General features: G+C 35.8%; 1 protein-coding gene across 1 annotated transcript in view; it reads right to left on the bottom strand.

The window, feature by feature from the left end:
• The window catches only part of CFAP47 (cilia and flagella associated protein 47), a 374,253-nt gene that overhangs the window by 339,964 nt on the left and 18,513 nt on the right, over positions 1–15,776 (bottom strand). Inside the window, exons 2-9 of the mRNA XM_080377676.1 lie at positions 11,569–11,727; positions 9,168–9,318; positions 6,990–7,128; positions 4,690–4,918; positions 3,859–4,022; positions 2,858–3,051; positions 2,007–2,242; positions 1,128–1,320 (exon numbers count right to left, since the gene is read on the bottom strand). Coding sequence (XP_080233802.1) covers positions 1,128–1,320; positions 2,007–2,242; positions 2,858–3,051; positions 3,859–4,022; positions 4,690–4,918; positions 6,990–7,128; positions 9,168–9,318; positions 11,569–11,727 — 1,465 coding nt within the window. The remainder of the gene's footprint in view (positions 1–1,127; positions 1,321–2,006; positions 2,243–2,857; positions 3,052–3,858; positions 4,023–4,689; positions 4,919–6,989; positions 7,129–9,167; positions 9,319–11,568; positions 11,728–15,776) is intronic.

The raw sequence follows: 15,776 nt of genomic DNA, 5'->3' as shown, positions 1-15,776 counted from the left end.
ATTTAGAAAAGCTGACTAAACTTGAATACTACATTAAATCTTTGATCCACAGAAACATATTTTAATTGTGTTTTTGAAGCAAGAAAACTGCAGGAGTTCTTGATTCCAACAACAAAACCCAGAAAGTGCCCAACTTTAGTTTCTCATCTATTCTTGGTTGTCATGGACTTGAAATACCTCCTGAAAGTAGCAGGAATATTCAGTGGCTTATTCACCATTCTGATAATTGTAGAAGGAAGAGCATTTTATCCTGACTTTCCAACGACTTCCTCTTTTTATTTCCTCACAATGCTCTCTTTGAAAGAAATGGGCACTGCCTCCCTGTTTTGCATTAGTGAGTACATCTTCAAGTGGGCAGTAGTCAGTTAAGGGGTATTCAAGGTCCCCTCCTTATCTACACACAGAAACTAGATGCACCACTGTACAGGACAGCCCTGTTGCACTACTACTACCTGCAGATGCTATAGCATATTTGATGCTAGAAAAAAGTTACAATTCCCATGATTGGTGTTAAAATCGGGTGACAGGCTTAGACAAATCATCTGTAAAGTAGTTGTTCATGAGACATGTTAAGAACGTGAGGAACAAAGTAGAGACGGATTACCGCATATCCTGAAAGATTCTTTATGCTGGTATAAGCTTCATAGGATGGGAAGAGTCGATGGACATGAGACAGGTAGCAAGGTAGCAGGCTGCATTAACTAGCACATTCATCTGGCAGTTGTAATTTTCAGTCAATAAAGAACACCCCATTATAGTTCCTAACTTCTTTCTGTGCTTTACCCCTCTCTCTGCTTCTAACTGAAACATACTAGCACTGTGCAATTGCATCGCTGTCAAAAACCAAAGCCTTTACTGATTCATGAAAGTTAAATAATCATATGATGAAAATTTATGCTTTAATAGTTTGATTTTTGTTAAAATATGGGGCGGGCGTTACCATTATTTTAGGGATTGGTTCATACTCTTATGAAATATATGTCATACAACTGAGCATTCCTTCAACTCCCAAAGAGATACTATTATTTAAACACCAAACTAAAAACAGTAAAAAATTTCTTTTAAAATGTTAAAAAATGTACTTTTGAAACATTTTATCACTTGTCACTTATATTTTAGCATCTTACCAGGATTAATTTTGAATAATACGTTTTTTCGTTTAGATTTGCACACACCAATAAAGCTCAAATATATTTGGTGAAAGGATTTTGTCGTCAAAACCTGTAAATTATTTTTCTCTAGTCCTGTACCAATGATATCAACAACTTGCTTCACTTCAAGTGTTCCTATTTGATGTGGAGAAAATGAAAATATCACATCCTGGAAAAGAAAAGTTGTTATGAGACATATGAGGCAGAAAACCAGTGGAAAATTTTGTATAATTCCCTGTTTGAGTCATTTGTCTTAATATTTACTTCTAAGATAGGTGTTCAAAACTGGTCTTTTTGGAATTTGCCAACTGCCGCACAAAGTAGCCATATAAGGAAATATAAAACTGCTACACATTAGAACACCACAAAGTCTCACTTGCTCATTTCTGGACAAATTGTTGTCTCATGCCCTGAGTTACAGATTTGTGAAATTATAAATTTTTCCATATTCAAATTAAATTCAGCAATGTTTCTTCCATTAAAAGAAATATTATCTTACTTGAGTATTTGTGATTTACTGAAAGAAATCAAAAGGATCCTGCAAAGGTTTGAGTATAAATACACTCAATATATACTCAATATAAATATAAAAAAACTAAAGCCAGGAAAAACCTGGGTAAAGTTTCTTTAGTACTACAATTATTTTTTCCAAATTTAAAATAATGCTTGTTGCTTTCTGGAGTACAGGAAAAAGCATTAAAAGACTCTACATCAGGAGAAAAAAAACTATATATTTGGCTAATATTAAATGTCATGGCTACTCATATGAAATTGGTTTACTTTCAAGAAATTCCTTCACTGACTACTGTAAAGTAATCTGCATATCTACATAATCTAAGAGAAAGAGGTAGTTACCTTTGCAGATTTTTGTTTAACTTTTCCTTTTTCAGGAGAAATGTTAAAGTGAGCCATCTTACGGAAGCTGAATGTTACTGGAAGGAACTTGGATTCATTTTCAAGTGTGCATAGAACTTGTGTTTGTTCACCCAAGAAACAGTCCATAAACTTAATCACTGGTCCTGGCCTAAAGGTTAACATGACAGGAAGCCCAGAACCCGTCAAAGCTAAGACCATGTGATGAGGAAGATGTGCTGCATTAGACAAACACAAAAAACAAACAAAAAAAAACCTCACACACCTATTATCTTACAAACAGAAAAGTCATACTGTAGTAGTATGGTTGCAAAACCAAAATAATACTGCAATACAATATGAGTTATAATGTGATTTTCTATAAATTTAACACAGACATGTTTGCTTATGATGGCTGTTAAAATAATGTATTCCCTCATTAAGGAAGTTGAGGATGATCAAGTATGCACTTGAAAATGCACAAAACCGGCATTACCAAAGTGCTGGTTACTTGCAAACGGCTGGGTTGTTCTTTCGGGGGGGGGGGGGGGGGGGGGCGGGGTATGTCCTCCAAATATTTACATTTCTAACTAAGTTCTAGGTGTTCACTACCAGAAGGTGTATTCATGACACACGATTCCCTCCTCCTTTCTACTCACTGTTTAAAGAGGTTTTGGTGCTTAAGCATTACAGATGTTAAGTTACAATAATTTATTTGTATTGAGATAAATAAACTAAACATAGGTTTCTCATAAAACTGCTGGGAAGGTGAAGAAAGTAAAAAAACCTCAAAATACAGTTTTATTATCCATATATACATTTTTGATGGGGACTATACATTTCTGATAACATACTCATGATTGCTGTGTCACCGTCACTGAGGGCCTGCAGATAGCCACCTGTATTCCCAACAGCTTCAAATCTCAGAAACAGTACATAATCTTGCTTTGCTGAGTCATTCACACCAAAGTTTCTTTTACATTTTCTGCAAGAATCACAATGACTGATTACAAGATTGGGAAAAAAACGACCAAACAAAACCCCAACCCTCAGAAAAATCAAGGCTTATTTTTCATCATCCAATCTGGCTTCTTTGCTTTTGGTTACAGCTTGAACAAATTATTATTATACTTCCTTTCAAAAAATGGAACAGTAACAAATTTAAGCTTAACAATAACTGTATGCTTATTATACTAGTCATTTGATATCTTTTCCAGTCTATTACAGTTCTCTAAACTAATAGTACATGCATAACAATCACTTATAATTAGAGTTTAAGCAAGGGGAAATGGCAAGAATGCATTTAATTTTTCTTTTCCTTATCTGAAGAATAAATGTTCCTTTATGCTTACTTTTTATTTAATGGAATGAAAGCTCTCCGAAATTTTTCAGTCTCTTGGTGATTAAATATATATAATCTTTCATAATGCTGCAAGTATACTATATCTTTATGAAATACATGTGCAATCATTAAAAAGCACTTAATTTGACACTGTAGCACTCTCTCAACAATCTTTATAGAGACTCAACATATTTAATGGGAGCTGTAATTACTTCTCTTGGCAAAATCCAATAAAATTCTTTGTCTTGCAAAACAAGATTAACCAATTCTCAGTTCAAATACTTCCTTAATATATTACAAAACATCTCAGAAATAATCACTTCAGACTTCGCTTTCTTATTTGTACTATCACACCAAACAATTTCTTTTAACACATATAAATATGTAAGAAATCATTCAGAAAAATATTTGCAGAAAAATATTCATTAACATAGAATTATTTCCTGTAACACAGCTTTTTATAGAATAGTTTAGACCAATCAACTTGTATGTGTGTGTCTAATTTGAACCACTCACTTTGGACTAAAGCACAACGTAACCAAAGATTTCTCATAAGGTAGCAAGGTTCCTTGACTGGGAATGCACAAGATCAAGGTAGAAACATCTACATCTCTTGTTCTATTTTTCAGGGTTAGGTCTTGTAAAACAGCATCTGTACTCCTCTGAAGATCTGTCCCCTAAAAAATAATCACAATGTGGAAAAGTTCAGCCTATTCTGCTTCCCCTTCTGTGTTTGGTGGGATTTTTTTCCTACACATACATTTTCATATCTTTCCCAACAAGAAGTAGGAATTCATAACATCAGTAATAGCATTGACAGTTACATATCACATGGCTTATTAACAGATTTTTAAACAGCAATTTCATGTCAATGTTTTTAATTCCCTTTTTTAAAGATTATCTTCATTCAGGTGATTTCACTGTCCAAGAAAAACAAATGAAACCACAGATGCCTAACATTTCAGAAAACCAAAATATATTTTGATAACTTCTACTAAATAATAAGTAATCCAGTATGATTTCAAGCAGAACTTCTCAAAAAAAAAACAAAAAAAAAAAAAACAAACCAACAAAACAAAACAAACCACATCTAGGGAACATACTTAACATTGTTAAAGTTAAGATGTTACACAATGAAACAGAAATATCTGAAAAAAAACTTAATTCCAAGGTTAAACTGTTGTAAAAAATTTGTTGGTTGGACAGAAGTTTCAAAAAACCTACTGATCAGGAAATAGTGTGACACAGTAAATGCTACTAGAAGATTAATGTTGAGAAACAAAAAATGCAAAAGTAGAAATGAAAACAAGTTTTCAACTAAAATAAAAAACAGAAGTTTCTTACCATCTCTTCTCCAATGGCATTGTCTTCCAGTACTGCTACCCAGTCCATACACTCAGGACTTTCATTGTATAAAGTTACTTGTTCAGTCTTTGAAGACCCAAAGTAAACTGGTCCAAAGTTAATGCATTCCACTACATTTCCACAAGATGCTCCTAGAACTTTAAGAACTTGTTCAACCACAACAGCTTTGATCCATACTTCAGTGCAGCCACGACTTTCCAACTCCACTCTGTCAGCAGGAGTAGCAAGCAGCAACACGTAATGTAGAAAAGTGTTAGAAATAATCAGTTTGGTTTATAATAGAACCTATGCAAAACAGAACCAAATCAGAGCATATAAACCACTGACTTTCCATAGGTAAACTAAGCGGGGCCAGGGGGGAAGAAAGTGTACTTGACAATGTGATACCTAGCAGGAATAGCACTAATTAGGGAGAATCACACATTACATGGTGGAGTTTTGGGGAGCTTTTTGAGTTTCTCCCCTTTTTTAATGTTTGAAACAATAGGAATGACGTCTCAAAAGAATCAGAGATGGCCAGAGAACTTTGTATATAGATACCAATTTTGGCACATACTTAGTAATTTTCTCTTAGGCAACTGGAGTTAAAAGTTCATCTGAAGGAAGCATAAAAGAACTGCGGCTGTTCCTGCCTGAATGCTTCATCTTGATACCATAAACAAAGGGGTCATATAGACATTGCATATATATATAATAATCTTTGTTATTAGCATTCTACTGGAACAAAGCATATTTTTATTTTTTGCACAAAACAAATTAAGTAATATAACTTATTGTTCTAACAGAATCAGCTATCCTTTTGAATAGCCTCTGATCTGAAAAAAAATAATAATTGTTTTCAATAGTCAGATATGTAACTACACAAAGGATCTGGGAGATGATCTCAAACTCTCTAAAGATCATCTTTCAACTTCTGAAACATGATTATGGGATTCTCCAGGGCAGAAAAGAGTTCTTAAAAAAATATATAAAAATAGATTCCACTGAAAAGAATTTTGCTTGCACATAGAAGCAAAATGCTTAGGGAAGGCAGATGGAAATAAACAGGGTGTTTTCACCAAAACTGTACTACTTCTCCAAGTTAGATTCCTGTCAAATATCCATTGTAAGACTTTCAATATTACCCTGTTTTTTTTAAATACAAATATACACACCTGTATACACATATGTTAATATATTTATGCAAGGCTTGACAAGGAAACAAGATTTCATTCAGTCTAAAGACACAGCAGTGACTACTAAGAAATGCCACATTCACTGAAAGAATATGTATAATTTAAGGCAGGAAATGGGTGAAGGATGAAATCTGACCTCTGTAGGGTTACGTTCTTTCAGTTTAGTAAGCAAACTATCTACTAGACAGCAGGAGGCAGTAGCCGTTTAACCAAGGTGGGGTGAAGAAAACAGTGGTGGTAGCCTGGACAGCAAAGGAAAGGCAGAAAGCATGACACTTCACAACCAAAAAGTTGAAACTCAATAATTGAAGAAAACGTATGAACATGTAACTGTAAGGCAAATACAGATATTGTCTTCCTTGTCATTCTAACAGAATTTTTCTCCTTTCGTTGGATTTCCTTTTCCAACAGGCTACAAAAAGTAAGAACAGAAAGAACTGAACTTTAAGTCATATAACTCAATAATTTGAAAACAAAAACTGGAAACACACACAAAAAAAGGGAAAAAAACCAACCACACCCTATGCACTATTAAAAGAAAAGTGGATTTGAAAAGGACTTTCCAGATTGCTGTCCATTTCCAAATTATGGCACTTCCTAAAAAGTCTATATTCACCATTTGAAGAGACACAAGGTAGGCATTTAAAAATAGTCTATTCTAAATAGTTAGTGGTTGCAAATACATTCCGTCCATTTAAAATAAGATACACAAAAGGACATCATAATGTTTCCAAGACTCCTGAAGCACATAGAGCCAAAAGAAAAATAGCAAAGTCACAGAAGCTACAAAATGTAAGGAACACTGGATGTGCAGAAAGATGAAAGATAGAAAAGCTCTTGCTTAATTGTATACAGAGATCTGCAAACATCCCATATCATTACAACTTACAAGAGACCTTTAATAACACAGCCAGGTACACAATTTATGCATCACTGTTCTGTGGAGATAATATATTTATCAAATTAATATAATAAAAATAAATGTGGAGGATAGCAACCGATACCTAGGAGCTTAGCTTTTTGGATAAACATCCATAATAAAGACTAGAATTAATGGACACAAATGTAATTTATAGAGCTGGATTTCTTCAGTCATACACTCACTTTATCACTTCTTCGATGATTCTGGGTACATCTGTGCAGATATCCACTTTAACTGTCTTTATAGATTTCGGCTCTACCACTCCACTGATAGGTTCTATGTTAAGCAGGACAACCCCACCATATGATATTTTAAAGGTACCTAAAAGAAACAGAATAATAAACAGAATGCCACACAACATGAAGTTGTAGATTTATATTCCTCTATTACACATTTGGAATGCAGATATTCACAAGCAGTACATTTTCTTATGGAAACAGGACACAGAGTTAATCTTTTTCAAAACTAGTTCTAACATAAAGTAGATCATTATTTCTAGGGCTTCTTTAAATATTACACACATGTCCAATGCCACTTTGCAAGTTGGATTGTAACAAAAAATGTACTCACATTCCAAGCAAAAGTGACTATATCATAAAGTAGCTGTAAGTAACATTTTCTAAGTTGAGAGCTATTTCATAAAAAGCTCTAGGCAGCTACCGTAACCAGAAAGTTCGGTGCATATTGCAGGTAACAATACCTCTCACGAGCTGGCATGTACACAATACAATTTATTGCAGAAGAGAACAGTAAATATTTTGTGGCTATAAAAATAATTTTTAAAATGTGAAACAATTATTAAATGTGCATTTAACCAGCAGCATTAATTATCTGTAATTACATTGTAGATAGGAAGAAAATATTGCAGAAGTTGTAGGAAAAATGCACTGTTTGACCTCAGACAATAGATAATCTCTGATATGAGATCAGAAGCAGGAACAAAGGACTCATTTTGTGTATGGGATGACATGTGAAATGCAATCCTTGAGTCACAGGCCAGCATGCAGTACTTCCTGTTGACATAGTTTACACGCTGCCTGTTAGTGTGACCTGCTGCATTATGATTTACAGTCTACAGAAACACACTTTCAGCAGCTCTTCCTTTGTCTGCCCTCAATACATTCTTCACTAACTACCGCTTTCATTCTAACTTTACATGTGTCCAGTCCTGCAAAACTCCATCATGCAGCCTCCATGTATCATGCTACAGTTTATAATACAACCAGTTCCCATGCAACATGAGTAATTTCACATCATGCAAATTAGCTGTAGATGCATATGTAAAGTAGGTTATCTCCTTTTCCTTATCTAATCATAATTTCTCAAAGTAAGAAGTTAGTATGTACAAGAGCCAACTATGTAAACTACATATTACATCTTTAAGTTGAGTTGTCCAGACAAAAAATACAAACTATTTTTCCCTTACTTTTGGGGTGAAAAAAAATTCTCTTCTAACTAGACAGCCATTTGGGTTTATTTTATTTTTTTTTTTAATATTGCAACCCAACTCTGTGTTTCTACAATTGTGTATTTTCTCTTGGTATAATATTCCTTGTGGAAATCTATAAAGCAAATGTTCTCACAACCTTGGCCTAATGCAAACGAAGATACCTTGTGATATAATAAACTGTACAAGTAAGGAACAAAAATAATTAACTGCCTTAAATTTGTTGTTTAACATGCACAGTTGCCACCCTAATTCTGGAGAAAGGTGTCTGCAGCTTTGTTCAATGGAAAAGGCAGTTAAATAGGTTACTCAGATCATATAAGTGTTCTTATGCTCCATTCTCCAATGCTTCCTATACTCCTTAGAAGGGTCCCTCACAGAAGCTGAAGGCTGCATGTTTTGAAAGCTGTATGATTTCAAAAAGCTATGGCAGCAAGGCAAAGGACCTCTCATTGTCTTCTGATAACAAATATGGTTCAATTCCCATCCTGAGGACTTAAGCTCTGAAAGCACAGGGAGTCTGCAGTTGTATATTTAATAAACAGCTGTTGGGTTCACAGACTCACAAAGACAACAAGCAAGAGCAGACATGATTTCCCATACTATTTACATTGGGCATAGTAAGCCAGTGAGCAACTATTATTTTTACACCTTTCAGATGGGACTCAAAAAGAGAGAACCCCTAAAACCTGACAGTGTTCTAAATTCATTTTTCTTCCATAAGCGGAAACATAGTACCGCCTACAGAAGCAATGGGCCATTTATATAACACCTTTAGCTACAATACTCATAAACTGCATAACCCAGAACATCAGTTAATTTCTACTGGGTCACTAAAGTGTTAACCTGCATAAAATTACATTTTCCAAGAAAATAAAATATTTGTATAACTTAACACATACTAAATATTTACCTGAAGATGATCCATGGTTAGTAATACTAATCCCCTTACTAATTATTTTACTGTTTGCAATCACCGCACCAAAATTAATCTCTGACTCTATTTCCAGATAACAGTACGGACTTAATCTGCAGAGAAAAGACATGGTTATATTTTCCCAAAACTTGAAAATACCTTTGCATTTTTAAAGAACTTTGATTAAGCATTCCAATGGAAGAGAGCTCTCCTTTTCTTCTAGTTCTCCAACCAATGTTTATGCAACTCACTTCAGCAGTATGGTGTACCACAGTGTAGCATATATTAATGACTAATTAATGTAAGAATTAGTCAAAATCAAATGTATACATTTCTATTTAATTTTAAACACTTTATTATAGTACAAAGAACTTTAAATAAAGCTATCTTTAGCTCCATCACAAAGTAAGACCAAATTTAACATTTACTGTATTTCATCAGCAGCTGTCTAAACTAAAAGCAGAAAAAACATGCATGCCAGTTCCCATTTACAGTCATCTTGGTTTATGGATACTTTATGTGGCTTCAACAAAACTGATTATAACAGACAGAAGTGGATAATGACACAAGTTATTTCTATTATTTATTTAAGACCCTAAGCCAGTATATGGCGTCACTGTATTGGGTACTGCTTACCCATAATGAAAAGATCAGATTCACTTCAGGGAACTTGTATTTTAAGGGCCCCAATCTCTAATACAATCACACCTCTGATGTCATATAAAACTGTTTGAAATCAATTGGAATTTTACATCAGTACAGCAGTACCTCCTCTTAACCATAAATAGGAACAAATTGCATTTCATGATCTGCATTACATGCAGACTAAATAGAGAAGACAAACAAATCTCCTTGGCCAAGCTAGGTAGATCCTGCCCACATAATCTTGCATAAGGGAAGGGGAAAAGAGGAGGGAAAGGGAGAAAGGGGAAAAAAAGGTTTTGGAATCAGCAAATGCAACAAAAGAAGCTGCTTTGGGGAATAACAACACGCTGGGTTTAATTCTCTTAAATAATTTATGGTGATACAAAAAAAGTAAATTAGTAAATTATTGAAAGAGATTGTCTAGACCAGCAAGATGTGGCAAAAAAACCCCAACAAAGCAATAAAATACAATAAATAAAAAACAAACACCAACACCAAAATAGGAAACAGCTATCAAGATTAAAGTACACTGGAAAAGATTGTAAATCTTCACATTCCAAGCATTCAGATATTCTTCCAGGGCTTTGTTAGAAAAGTGCGTAACAAGTATGTCTCAAGATCCAAATACATAACTACCTAAGCAGACAGAAACAAGCATAAATTCTAACTGCAATGAAATATTCTAATAGATATGGATCTGTGCAAAAGGGGAGATAGTCAAGTCAAATGGTTTTGGTTGTTGGGTTTTTTTTAATACTGGGTGTGTTTGTGTGGTTTGCAGTTTGGTTTTGGCTGGGGTTTTTTTATGAAGATTGAATTTACCCCTGGAAATACCTAATTTCAAATGTTTTCTTGGTATATATTTAAGCAAAAAAATATTTCCTGATTATTATATTTCAAAAAAAGAGTTTGGATGCAGAGTTTCATTTAATCATTTAAAAAAATAAGCCAAACAACAACAACAAAAAGTGAACCACAACTAGCTTGTTTGAAACATTCCCAAACCTTGAGTATATGTATTTTCTATGGCGATCAAATATTTACATAATTAAATCATTACACTTGTATTACTGATCACATCATAAGTCCATGATGTTGTAGATATTAAGCTAAGAATGTTGTTTGGTCTCTGAAACTTATATCAAATACACGAGCCACAAATTAATACGATTAGCCACAAGATCTAGTCTCATGAGCCAGGCAAATATGTAACAGATGCTTTTTACTTGCAAACCAAACAACTGTGATATGTCACTAAAGCACAATAGAAATAAAATTCTCTTGGTGGCACATTTTACCAAATATGTGGTTACAAGAAGAAGTGGAGTGTTACTGCAGTTTAATGTTCTATGGGAAACTAACCTTTCCTACACTCTCAGTGAATCTCATCCCAGACTAAAGATTATCTTAAAATGAACAGTAGATGTGATTGAAGGAATGCCACAAATTGCTGGAAAAAAGATTAAATCTTTTCACACTTCTGTCTAATGTTGATATGGAATTAGAAATTATCAGCGTTAGCACAACCAATTTAGAATGAAGCAAAAACAAAAACCCAGAATATCTCTAGGATCTTAGAGGGACATCACCCCAACTAACCTGTGTGCTGTTATGAAATAAAATATAATCTCACTTCTGTAAGGAAACTTACTATTTGTTTTCAATACAAGTGACAGTTTAACTACATAGCATATGTGACATGCATCAGCAAACTTTCCACCAAATAGTAACAGCATCATATGAACTTTTCAGCCTCATACCCAAGCAGGGGGATATCAACTGTGTCATCTTCTATTAAAAGCAGTAGTTTATCTTGAACATCTTCTTCACTCTCAGGATAATATTCCACAAAAGCTGTAACTTGAAGTCCACATGCAACAGGTTTTTCTGGATTTTCCACAATCAATTTAAACTGCAATTTAAAAAAAACATAAATATTGTTTTAAACTTTTAAACATTTTTAGATTTAAAAATATATACATCTGATTCATTTTCAGAAGAATAAAAAGATTGATTTAAAATTCACAGTCAATGTTATAGAATCTCTCCCCATTTACTTAAGTAGACTTTTTACAGTAAAACAGGAATATAGAATGAATACTACTAACCCATCAAATTGCACAGCAGAGTTGGTTTAGTAAAGTATCATTTCTAGACTTTCCAAGAGAGCTCTAGCTTTTCCTACTGTTGCAACAAACCTTCTGAAGCAACACAAAATTAAGTCGGCTACTACTCAGTGCAGAATCTTTTTGGTCCCTGAGAAAGTAACAAAGATTAAGTCTCAGTCCAAAGCAGCAAAAAGAGGGGATAGCCTAAGAGTTTTCCCTCTGTCTGACCAACATTCAGCTGACATCAACAGAAAGTCTTACTGTACGTTGAAAATCTGCTGGAAAGGCCCCATGGCACATCAAATTTTGGGGGTCATATGAAAGAAAAAAGCAGAAGCAGCTAACAGTAAGCAGCTTTTTCCTCTCTCAAAAGGTAATTCTGGATTTGTTGCTGACTGTAAGCATATGCTTATATCCAACACACGCTGCACATCTTTCCTTGAACAGAATACACAGGTAACCTACTAGCACAAAGTGGGAAATCCAGAAGTTCCTACATTCCTAGGAAAGCCTCACAGCAAGGTCTAGAGCTTCTCTGGTGTTTCAGGTCTCCTTAAAATTCACATCTCTCTATGCAGAATAGGTTTCTGCTCTGTATGTCCAATTTCATTAACGTTTGCTTCTGAAAGAGTCATCCCAGTATTCTTTAAGTTTTCTGTTCCGATTTATGTTTGAAATATGCAAACATATCATTTACTACTGGTTGATTCTATTGTCTGAGCACCACCTTTATTCCTTTAAAATTTTCCTAGCAGGTATAAACACTCACCTAAAGGAAATTTGCTATGTGCATCTTGATCACGGGCTTAATTTAGGAGTAGCCATGTTTTAATATTGAAGTGTGTAAAAGAATTCTCTAAAGAGAATTAAACAGTCAAGTATATTCATTCTATACAAGGGAAATACATTGTACTATGAACTTTTAATGAGACCTATAGAAAAATGCTTTGTCAGCTTCATTCCTTGAAAGGCATTTCTTTGCCATGCACTATGACAACTCAAGGAAGGTTATTTTTCAGTTCTTGTACTCTATGAATGTAATGCTTCAGAAAATTTACAGATGAGTCATACACTTCAAAGCCATGCAATCACAGATAGCAGCATAAAGTCTGGAAGTGAGAAAGGGCAGCACAACAGAGACCTTTCTGAAACTGAGCATGTGAAGTAGAATCTTGTCATATTGGTAGAAACTGTCATATTGGTTGTCTCACACACAATAGCATTAAAATACTCAGCAAAAAGGCAGAAGATACAAAGGTTAAAACTCATAATTTATGATTAACCTTTCCCCTGTTCTAAAATCTAAAATGTTCTAAAAGCCTTCCTGCTTCTGGAGCACATGAAAAAATAAGGCTGATGAAAACTAATAAAACAGAAAAAGCACTGCCCTACCAAATTAAGGACCCTGGACCGTTTCCAGCTCATTCCACAAGTATTCAGTTACATTGTAACAAAAATCAAGCTGTCTACATAATGCAAATTAGCAAATTTTAGCAGGGGGATAAAATGCCCTCAAAAAGAAAGGCTGACTACTCAGAAAGTGAAATTATCCAAGGTACTTCAATTGTCTGACAATCATTTTGATGACTACCCTGGAATGTATTTGTGCTGTGAACACAAAGCAACATCAGCTTTGGTTCAACCACCAATGCCAGTTCAACCCTTTGATGCCAATTGTGATGTAATTAATAGAAAATAAATTAGCTAGATGAAAGACCAATATAAAAATACTAACCACAGCTGGGTTTTGCTGGACCCACGTAGGTTACAAGTCAAGGGCTAAACTGATTAGAATTTAGAGATGCACTTCCCTTTAAAAAGTCTGGCTATGCAGTAATTTTTCCAGAACAAATCAGATGCTATTAATAGTAACCACACTACCTTGAGAAAAGGTTGTAAAAGTCTCCTTTCTGAGAAAGCTCTCCAAAAACAAGCACCACAAATGGACCACTCCACTCAGAAGACTTAGAATACAAAACAGAAATGATGTTACAGAGCTATCAAACAGCCCTATCAAATGAAAGCAAAAAAAAGATTTCAAAATTTGTGCCCTTCAGTTGATCTGGAATACTTCATAAATTTGGTGTTCACACCATAGCAAAAGTGACCTGTTTCTACATAATGCTCCTGAAGTAACAAGGAACTCATGAGCCTCTTGAGGGCTAAAATTTCTGGAAAGCACAAAGCCAGTCACTAAAGCTAAGCATGATTTGTTACCAGCAAGGGGGTTACAGCACTGGCAGATGAGGGAAGAGCAACTGATGTCATCTACTTGGACTTGTGCAAAGCTGCACAACATCCTTGTCTCTAAACTGGAGACATATGGATCTGACAGACTGAGCACTCGGCAGATAAGGAATTGGCTGGATGGTCGCACTCAGAGCTCCAGTCAATGGCTCAATGTCCAAGAGGAAACTGCTGACAAGTGACATTCCTCAGGGGTATCTATGGGACTAGTGATGTTCAACATCTTTGTTGGTGACACTGCAACTAGGTGCACCCTCAGCAAGTTTGCCAACAACACCAAGCTGTGTGGTGCAGCAAACATGCTGAAGGGAAGGGGAAGGGATGTCATCCAGATGGATCCTGACAGGCTTCAGAGGTGGGCCTGAGCAAACCTCATTACGTTCAACAAGGCCAAGTGCAATGTCCTGCATCAGAGCCAAGGGAATCCCAAGCACAAATACCGGCTGGGCAGAGAATGAATTGAGAGCAACCCCCTGCAGAAAGACTTGGGGGTGTTGGTGGATCAGAAGCTCAATACGGCCTGACAATGTGCGCCTGCACTCCAGAAAGACAACCAAATCCTGGGCTGCATCAAAAGAAGCGTGGCCAGCAGGTTGAGGGAAGGGATTCTCCCCCTCTGCTCTGCTCTTGTGAGACTCCCACTTGGACTACTGCCTTCAGCTGTGGGGCTCCTAACATCAATAGGACATGGACCTGTTGCAGCGAGTCCAGAGGAGGGCCAGGAAGATGCTCAGAGGGCTGGAGCACCTCTCCTATGAAGACAGGCTGAGAGAGGTGGGGTTGTTCAGCCTGGAGAAGGGTCCACACAGACCTTAGAGCAGCCTTCCAGTGCCTAAAGGGGTCTACAAGAAAGCTGGAAAGGGAGTTTTTACAAGGGCATGTATCATAGGACAAGGGGGAATGGTTTAAACTGGAAGAGGATAGATTTAGGAAGGAATTCTTTACAGTGAGAGTGATGAGGCACTGGCACAGGCTGCCCAGAGCAGCTGTGGGTGCCCCATCCCTGGCAGTGCTCCAGGCCAGGCTGGATGGGGCTGTCAGCAACCTGGTCTGGTGGAAGGTGTCCCTGCCCATGGCAGGTGGGCTGAAACTAGATGATCTTTAAAATTCCTCCCAACCCAAACATTCTATGGGACTTGGTGTAGTAAGACATATGAGAAAGCTCATTTACTTCTACCAAAATTATGGATTCAACAAACAAGGTATGCCTCCAAATTGCTCATGACCTCATGAAAATATAGGGCTAGGGAAGGCTGTAGTTCATTTCATTTTGACTTACAGGCTTCAAATGAGCAGCCTCATTTGAAATTCTATATGGAAATATTTTTCAAGTATCATACAAATGACACTTACACATTCTCACACGAAAACAATAAATCATAACTGAATCCTTCCTCCAGAACTGTCACACAAGAAGCAATCCAGGTAACTTCAGCTCTAAGAATTGCCTCTTATCCTTTCCAGTTTACCCAGTTATTCAACTAATTTTAAAATAATTTCGAATTCACTGCCAATTTCCAGTCAGTCTCATAAACTGCTCAGGCATCCATGGTAGTGTTTTTCACTTGCAGTAGCGGAACACAGACAAGCATTTACACCTGCCCAA

Source organism: Falco punctatus (assembly GCF_963210335.1).
Source record: "Falco punctatus genome assembly, chromosome: 2".
Classification (NCBI taxonomy): Eukaryota; Metazoa; Chordata; class Aves; order Falconiformes; family Falconidae; genus Falco; species Falco punctatus.
Note: the sequence above shows the minus strand (reverse complement) of the source record. Positions and strands in the feature narration are given on the sequence as shown.